The 9,293-nt window shown below is 34.8% G+C and overlaps 1 protein-coding gene across 1 annotated transcript; it reads right to left on the reverse strand.

Moving 5' to 3' along the window:
- Positions 1-1,703: 1,703 nt before the first annotated feature.
- On the reverse strand, positions 1,704-7,069 carry ptcd1 (pentatricopeptide repeat domain 1). Its single transcript, XM_081362424.1, has 8 exons — positions 6,261-7,069; positions 5,152-5,292; positions 4,790-5,008; positions 4,588-4,689; positions 3,400-4,098; positions 2,970-3,086; positions 2,676-2,858; positions 1,704-2,338 (listed from the first exon to the last, which is right to left on the reverse strand). Exons 1-8 carry the CDS (start codon positions 6,705-6,707, stop codon positions 2,165-2,167), a joined length of 2,082 nt encoding a protein of 693 aa, XP_081218550.1. The 5' UTR covers positions 6,708-7,069; the 3' UTR covers positions 1,704-2,164.
- Positions 7,070-9,293: the final 2,224 nt, after the last annotated feature.

A 9,293-nucleotide genomic window follows, 5' to 3' on the forward strand; every position in this document is an offset into this window, starting at 1 on the left:
GTACCTATTCAGTAAAATCATACATATTCATGTATCATGACTAAGACTTTCAAAGCTGACTGGATAAGCAAATGAACAGATTATCATAAGGCCTCCTACTTCACTTTATCCTAAATATACACTTTCCGGTTCATCTTCATCCACAGTGGTCTTCCTCAACATCCCAAATATGTCCACCCGGCGCACATACATATTTTTTAATTGGAAACATTTTATCTGACTCCCTAGACTCTTCCCAGGCCTACTGACCTTGACTACAGAAAGAAGCATTACTCACAAGTTGTTTCTCGCAGATTAAAACTAGAAGCATGAGAGAGAGAGAGAGAGAGAGAGAGAGAGAGAGAGAGAGAGAGAGAGAGAGAGAGAGAGAGAGAGAGAGAGAGAGAGAGAGAGAGAGAGAGAGAGAGAGAGAGAGAGAGAGAGAGAGAGAAAAGAGATGAAAAGGCAATATATCTGAGTCTTCTACCAAGAATGTGATGGAAGGAGGAGGCCTGTGTTGGGTAGTTATCTGAGGACTTGCATTTGTGTACCTCAAATAACTTTAACATCTCCAGTCAAAATCTTACATGTATGTCATATAATATAACCTCCATTGGACAGCGACCTGCTTGAAACCTTTCGTTTGTCCCCTTACATTCTTAAACAGTTAACATTAGAAGCAATTACCTTCTCCTCTAATCATTCTCTCAAAAGCATCAAATATTGAGTAACAATAAAAGTAGAGTTTCTGTTTTCAATGCATACAATAAAAAAACATTGATTTACACATGCATAGATGTCAAAAACAAAATGTATCTTTCATGATTAAAACTAACTCATGTAAGATTAATAAAATTAATCAAGTATAAGTAGTGGTATTGATTCAACACACATAGGAAAATTATATTTCTCTAAGACACTCGTACCCCTAGGAAGACAGCTTAAAGTTTCCTAGTTTTACTCATATTACTCCTAGGCTATTCTACAAACATATACTATATTTCTAATAAACATTTCCAGATTCCAAAACTTTCCATAGACTTTATTGGTCAAGACAACAAAGCCGAGATGCCTGCAGAACATCTAACAATCCCAATCGCAGCTTCCATCCTCTTTCCTAAACACTTGCCACAGTTATTTAATTATTTTACCGCTTTCTTTTTAATGGTGGTGCACATACAATTCGTTTTTTTTATTCACTTTATAAGCCTATACTTCAAATGTATCCAATATTGATAGAAAATACAAGTTAAAGAAGAATATATACAGACGTAATATTCCTGTACATTGGATAGACTAGTATGTTCAATGATTAACCAAACAACGAGCTTGCACAAACTCACCGTTTCTTAATTCAGCTTCACGAAAATATTGTATTTTTCTAATTAAAATACTACACTTCCATCTCAGCTGTTCAAAATACATACCAAATATAATGAGATTTATCGTCAGTGTATCATAGATAGAAAATGTTCACATCTCACTCTTGGCAGTTAAAGGTATTGCAAATCCAGTTAAAAGTCCTGTGCAGCTCTTTTTAAACTTTTAGTTCATTTTAAGTTATCCATTTAACTGAATTCATCAGTGGTTCTCAATCTGAGGGCCTCAGCAAACTCCCACAGGGCCCCAATAAATCTAAAAATGATTTGCATTTAGTTACATTAACACAATCTTAATTAAAAATGCTAAAAGAAACTGACGTCATATTTTTGCTTTTTATTATTACAACAGGACAGCACCACATGTAGATCATCTATAAAATGCCTGAGCAACTTTACAGGCACTGTCAGTGTAGATTTTTCAGTGTAGCCGTTTCAATCTTTATATTAGATTTGTCTCCAAAAGCAATTACATAAATCCTTGATGTTACAAGCCGTTTGTACACAAGTTTTTTGTTGTGGACAAATGAAAGCAATCTGCCTTTCAAGGTTAGAGTGTGACCGTGACCCAACTGAAATATCCTGCTAGTTCACTAATTTAGTTACATACTGAATAAAGGTTTAAATCATTTTATGGTGATGATTTTTATTCAAATTTTTTTTTATATTTTTAAATGAGACAAACACTAAAATAAATACAATGATTTAATGTACATAAATCATATCTACAATTATCACAAGCAATATGCAAAATCAGCCTCAGATTATCCTCATACACTTTAACACACAGATTTCAGGAATTTGATTTATTCAGAAGCTTGATTTTGTGAGGTGACTCCATCTTGTTCTGTTTCTGTTTTTGGGGATCGATACTTTGCCCAGGGGTGTGGAGTTTCCTGGCCAGGCATGAACTCCAGCCATTCTCTGTAAAAACCACGGAATCCATCAATCTTGTCCAGGTATATGTTCCGTGATTTTAACTGAAGAAAGAAAGATATAGAAGGCATAATTACTCCACAGTAGGTCATATAGAATCTTGCTCAAAGGTCAATAACATGCTGAAAAACATACACAAATTGCATGTATTCAATTTTACTGAACCCTTTTCACTGAAGCTTAGATGTGTTTTTAAATAACATTATTAAATAATTATTTAATTAGATTACCTTAAGAATAATACCATGTAATCCTACTTACCTTGCTGCTATTTTATTATTACTATTACTTTAGACCCAGTTTGTATTCGGTATATAACATGAGACAAAATACAAATCTTGAATCTTGGTTGATATGAGATTGCATTATTCAGTTTCTAACCTTGTCATAAGAAGGAGGATACTGAGCTGCAAACTCCAGCTGTCTGATGATGACATCATTGGGCGGCACCTGCAGTTTGGTCATGTGTAGAAGAAGTTCGTGTAGATAAGCGTAGTCCAAACGCTTACTTGCTTGGCTGATCAGGGCACTGTATATATGAGCATTCGGCACAAGTCCACAAGACTGCACAAAACAAGACAAAAATAATAATAAGAGCGGATCGAAGTAAAAAAATAAAATAAAAAGCACCTTTAAATATTTTACTCAAAATTGGAATGAAATTGGTTTTCATACCTCCATATCGGTAAAGAGTTGGATCGCATCTTTCTGTCTGCGGCAAGCCAGAGCAATACTACAGAACGTCTGAGTGTTCGAAGCCAGTCCTCTTTCAACCATAAGGGCTTTTACTTTCTAAAAAGAGAGAAAGCAGTTCTTACTTACATTTTCACTTATGCATTTGGCAGATGCTTTTATTTACTTATTATTTATTTACATCTATGCAATTTTAATTATATAATAATAATAATAGCAATTTGTTATTGTCTGTATTATTATTATTAGTATAATTAAAAATGCAAAGGAATGCTGACAAATGACGATGCTGTTTTCGCCATGGCTAAACTGTAGGCTGCCATGCTCTAATGTTTGAGCTACAGGAATATATTATTTTATAAAAGCAACATTACTGGAACATTATGAACAGATGATTAAATGTGTTTCTAACCTTAGCCCCATACAAGTCTCCAGCTTTGGCCACCCTTCTGATCATAGTGTTGAAGAATGTCACATCCAGCTTGACACTACTCTCTTTGGCCACATTAATCAAACTCTGCATTGATTGGCTACCAGCTTCCATGACATCAGCCAATAGTGTGATGGTTTTTATGTTGGGCTCCAGTCCATCCTTGGCCATTTCCTCCAAAAAACCATCAAGATTTCCAATCAGAGCAAGTTTATCCGAAGCACTATTCACAGGACCCAAGGCAACCACACCTGAGTGGCAAGTGCTGGGGTCCAGAAGGTTTGGGAGGTGGGAACTTTGTGTTGATAACTGTGATTGACAGGTCAGAGAGCCACTTGATAATACAGGCAGCACTTGAGTCTCATCTTGAGATGCGTCTATTCTGCATGAATCTTTCTCCTTTACAAGGGTGAAATCACTCTCTTTGGCTTGTGTGTCTACAAACAGCTCATTCTCAAATGCATCCATATCTAAAGGCTGACACAATGTCCCCACTTTGACATTTGTCCGACGGCTTTTCCTTCCACTTGTGAGTTTTGGGGTCACTTCGTCCGTTCTCTTCAGTAGTAACGCAGAAGCCAGACCAGGATCACCCATTCCACAATCTCGTGCTACGCGTAGGAGTATGTTGTAATTTTGAGTGTCTGGTTTTATTCCAATCCTAAGCATCTGGTGCCACACCTACAAAACAAATAACAATAAAATAATACTAACTTACTACTAACTAACTTAATTGACCAAAAGTTAATTTTATTAGCACTTCTCTGATGACATGTTTTGACTGTGTCAGTGTCTATTTCATACACACGTGGATAAGCTACAACAGATAAATCATTTTAGCAGTGTGTGGACACACTTTACTGTGACCAAGAGTAGCAGTATGTAAAATTTAAATAGGCTTGTTACCTTCTGAAAACCTTTACTACGACTGGTTTTATTTTATTTTATTCATGGTTTTTATTTTATTTTATTTAAGAACACAACATTCTGAACAGCGTGAAGAGTTCAATCACCCAAATGTAATTATCAATACTTCAGTTTAAATTTTCAGCTAAATGAAATGTTAATTTCAGGTTTTCTGTGTTTCGTTAAAAAATGAATTTCTGTGCATCAATGCTAACGTGTATTAATGCTAACGTGTGTTTCTAGTCCGTAGGTGTGTGTAAGTACCTGTAAAGCCAGCCTGAACCCATGCTGCTTGTCGTTCGCACAGTTAATCAGCAGATAATGAAATGTCTCTTGTGTGATGGGCTGTCCATTTTGAAGCATCTCCTATGCATGCATTTACACACAAACCAAATGATATAACTGTGGTGTTAGAGCAAAAAAGAATTCAAAAGCAAAACTAAAATGTGTTGTGACATTATAGTACCCGCAGAATTTGAAAGCACGACTTTAGATCTCCAGCAAGAGCGACTGCTTTGAGCAAAGCATGCCAGGTTATGGCACTGAGAGGGATGTTCTTCCTGAGAAGCTCTTGCTTGAGCTTCATTGCCTGGTCCAACCCCGACTGCTTCCAAGGTGATTCTGCACAAGCGTTGAACAGTGCAGTGTATGTAGCATCTGATGGCTCGACCCCTCGCTTCTTCATCTGAGTGAGTGGTAACATTGCATAACATGTTAAAAACAGGGTTAAATTAAGATCAAGTGTGTCTTTATACATCATTAGAAGCACCTAATGTAAATAATGACATCTAAGATCATCATAATGTGAAGTGTGCATTACCATCTTACTTTATTGTACAGCTGGAACGCTTTCTTTAGGTAGCCCACACGTCCACATCCACCGATGAGAATGGTGTAATTGTACTCCTCAGCCTGTAATCTCTCACCTTTGACCATATCAGCCTCAAACAGAACTAATGCCTCAGCCAGCTAGACAAAAAAAAAAGCACAAAGTGTGCATTGGTTTATATAATACAGAGACATTCTTTGATATACTTGTATTTACATGGCACACACACAACAACATGGGAATAGCGTAATAGAGTACTTTTATGGATATAATACACTTTTAAGGAACATACTTGTGCAAGCTAAATTAATAATTATTATTATAACTAGGGCTGTCAAAAGATTAATCGCGATTAATCGCATCCAAAATAAAAGTTTGTGTTTAAATAATATATGTGTGTGTACTGTGTATAATTACATTTTTATATATAAATACACACATGCTTGTATATATTTAAGAAAAATGTGTAATTTTTATTTAAAAAAAAATATTTATATATAATATAAATTATATATAAATATATACAGTATATGTATGCAAATATTTCTTAAAAATATACATGCATGTGTGTGTATTTCTATATACAAAATAATTATGCACAGCACACACACATATATTATGTAAACAAACTTTTATTTTGGATGCGATTAATCGCGATTAATCTTTTGACAGCCCTAATTATAACTAAATTATGCTTTCAGACTCTTAATTGCATGTTAAATGAAATTAGATCAACATTTATTATAGCTAAAATTTATATTAAATGCATTTAGTTGAAGTTGCAATTTAGTACAATATGTGAACTTTAAAATGTAAAATAAAAAAACAGACTACAGTTAAAATTATAAAATTACAAGTCCAAGTCCTTTAATATGTTAGACAAAACATCAAAATAAGTGTACTTCTTTAAAGCATGACATTATTAAACCATAATGATTTAAAAAAAAAATACTTTAAAGAAAAAAAACTTTTCATTTAAAATGATTGCAAAGTATGACAATGTACTCTCGTTAAGTACAATTAGTTTATATAGTTTAATATTAATTACATGTACAGTACTGCCACAGTAATGACGTGTTATTAAAATCACGTGTTTTTGACAACGTACTTTGTCCTCTTTGATTAGCCTTTTGCACTGGAGGAAATACCAGTATGTTGTATTTTTCCGACCAGTTTTGGACCTGAACTTTTCCACCTGCGGCTTGTCCTCCTCATCCCTGTATCTCATATCCAGCTGCTCTGAGGATGTTTTGCGAAAGGTTCTTCTGGAGGATAAATGTCTGGAATAATCACCAAACACATCACTGGGATCTTCCTCACTCACAGGATCAGATGCAGATGCGTCTGAACTAGTATTGCTGCTCTCGGTCCATCTAGGAGGTGATAAAGTCACTGATTCACTAAAGAATCTCAAGGGTCCTTGATGCACTCGCTCAGAAGGACGGACAGAAGATCTTCGCTCATTTGAGGATGCTGAAGCCCACTTAATAACATTAACACTTGTGTTCCGTGTGAAAATACCCCACATACGTGTAGAACGCAACATTTTGGCCATCGATCTTGAATTAAACCCTAGTTACTCCATTTATCACCTTTTAAAATCGAATAAACTGTGATAGAAACCGCTGCTAGAATTTTTCACATGTACTACTGTAAGCCGCCATGATGCCCATAACGGAAGTTTAACAAGACATTACTAATAGATAGTATCATAATCGAGCTATTTATTCACCGCATTCTATGTAATATTCTGTTAAGACTTTTATAATGAGACCTTCTTTTGATCTAAATGTACATTAAACGAACGAACTCTCAATTGCATCCAACAAAATAAATAATAAAGATGCGCGGGATCGATTAGTAGGACTTATCGTGTGTTCGTCTTCACACTGTTGACACTCCAGCAATGTCACCTCTATCGTGGAACTGCCATCTAGTGACTAATATTGAACATATGTATCGAAATAACAAATTTCACGTTTCAATAAATGTTGTCTAAATACAAATAGGCCTATGCAAGAAAAATCCCTATTTTTACATTCCAAAATTAATTTGTTTCGACAAGCATTGTTATTGTGAGGCCTGCTTGCACTGTTTGAATAGAAATAATAGAATAAAATAGGCAATTTTGAAGATTAAAAAATAATTCCCTTTCTTACTGCGAAATGCATTGTTCCTGTATCAATATTAATAGCTTTTTATTTTTTATTTTCTTGGGGTGGCTGCCATTAAATCAAGTGATGAGTGGCATAGATCTGTGCTCTGTATTTTCATTATCACCATGCAACTACAGTCAAACTTTCCCTAAATATTCATGCATTTTCTTTAAAATTCATTCACAAAATTCTTTGATCTTCCTCCCCACTCACAAAGTATTAAAAATAATTGACTGATGTTCTAAGTAATGAAACATTTTATTTCAGTAATCTGTGAGTTGTTTACATTTTTTTTTTTTTTTTTTTTGCATTACAAGTGTACATGCAATACAGTTAAGTGCACTTCTTTTTCACAAGGGTTTACAGACATAGATGTGTATAAATGGAGACACATTGCTGCTCTGAAATGATTATTCATGACATTTAAATTCACTTCTGATTAACTTCTCTGACTTTCCCACTGCTGCTTATGTAAGTATATTTCAAAACAAGATGAATGTGTTTAGTGAGATACTGAGCTGTGTAGCCTATATGTGTGTGTGTGCATGTGTGTGTGTGCTCTTGCATCGTGTCAGTAGATTTCTCACTTATCTTCCATGACAGACTGCAGTGCAGGATTTCTAACTGTAGACTGCTGAGCTGAAGCGCACACACCCACACACTGCAGAGAAGAAGGGCGAAGGCTTTTGTTTCCTCAGCATCTCCTGAGAGATCTCACACACAATGTTTCCATGGAGATGACACTTTTTGTATAGTTCTTTTATGTTGTGCAATAATAAAATAATCACACTTGTTCTCAGAGACAATATGTTTCTAAAAGTATCTTCCAATGCATCCAGAATAGCTTTGTCTGTGTTGCTCTCCTACATTTGAATCCCCCTTTTTAAATTCTGCTTCTTTTTAACAAAGATGAGAACTCTGAGGTTTTATAGTGTGACCTAAATGAGGGTAATAGATAATTTAAGGGTTCAGCTTTGCATTTCTTCCAAAATCTCCCGAGGACTTTCTGCCCCGGAGCAAGCCAGTTGTGAAAAAAGAACTTCAAGAGAAATTTTGGTTTTTGAAGAAAAGAGAACAGTTCAACACTATTGAAATGCAAATGCTCAACACAATTAAAAATAAAGGTTCTTTATTGGCATCGATGGTTCCATGAATTACCAAATCTTTCCATTGCGTAAAAGGGTTTTTATAGTGGAAAGGGGTTCTTAAGATTTTTCAAAATCTTCATTACACTAAAAAAAAAAAAAAAAAAAAAACCTGTTATTTTAAGGACTATTTGGGTGAAATATAAAAAGGGTTCTTCTATAGACTACAGTATCACTGCAAAAAAAATACAAAAAAAAAACCTAGAGTAGGCCTACATAAAGTAAATAAACTGAACATGGTAAAAAAAAAAAAAAAAAAGATGTAAAAGATCTAAAAAGATGTAAAATATCTAGATGCAGGCCTAGATTTACATTACTGTGGCTTTGAATTAAATAGGGGAGGCCGGGGCTAGTTGTCACAATGGTTGTATCTCAGTAACTTCAATTGTCAAAGTTACACAAATCATGTGTTTTCTCTAGCAGTTTTGTAGGCCTATGTTAGGCTATAGTTAACATAGCCTAGCGTATAGTTCACTTTAATCCTCAAACCATATTCCTTAAAATAAATTTAATTCATTCATTCATTCAATAAATTATTTTTCAATAATCTATAGACTACTATAAAAAGATTTTCAGTGTTTGTTGAACAATTAACTGATTTGTGAATCAATACACAGAATTTTTCTGTTCCTGGGCAATAACGGTGGAAATGTTCAATAGTTTTGTAGCCAATATTTTAATGTAGGCTATATGTTTATATACAAATGAACCCCATCCTTAGATAGTGTGACAACTAGCCCCGGTGATCAATCGTAAAGTGCGTGATGATTCCGTGACTTGCGCATGAGGGTGGAGAGCCGAGAGAGAGAGAGAGAGAGAGAGAGAGAGAGAGAGAGAGAG

This window comes from Scardinius erythrophthalmus (assembly GCF_964197995.2).
Source record: "Scardinius erythrophthalmus genome assembly, chromosome: 3".
Classification (NCBI taxonomy): Eukaryota; Metazoa; Chordata; class Actinopteri; order Cypriniformes; family Leuciscidae; genus Scardinius; species Scardinius erythrophthalmus.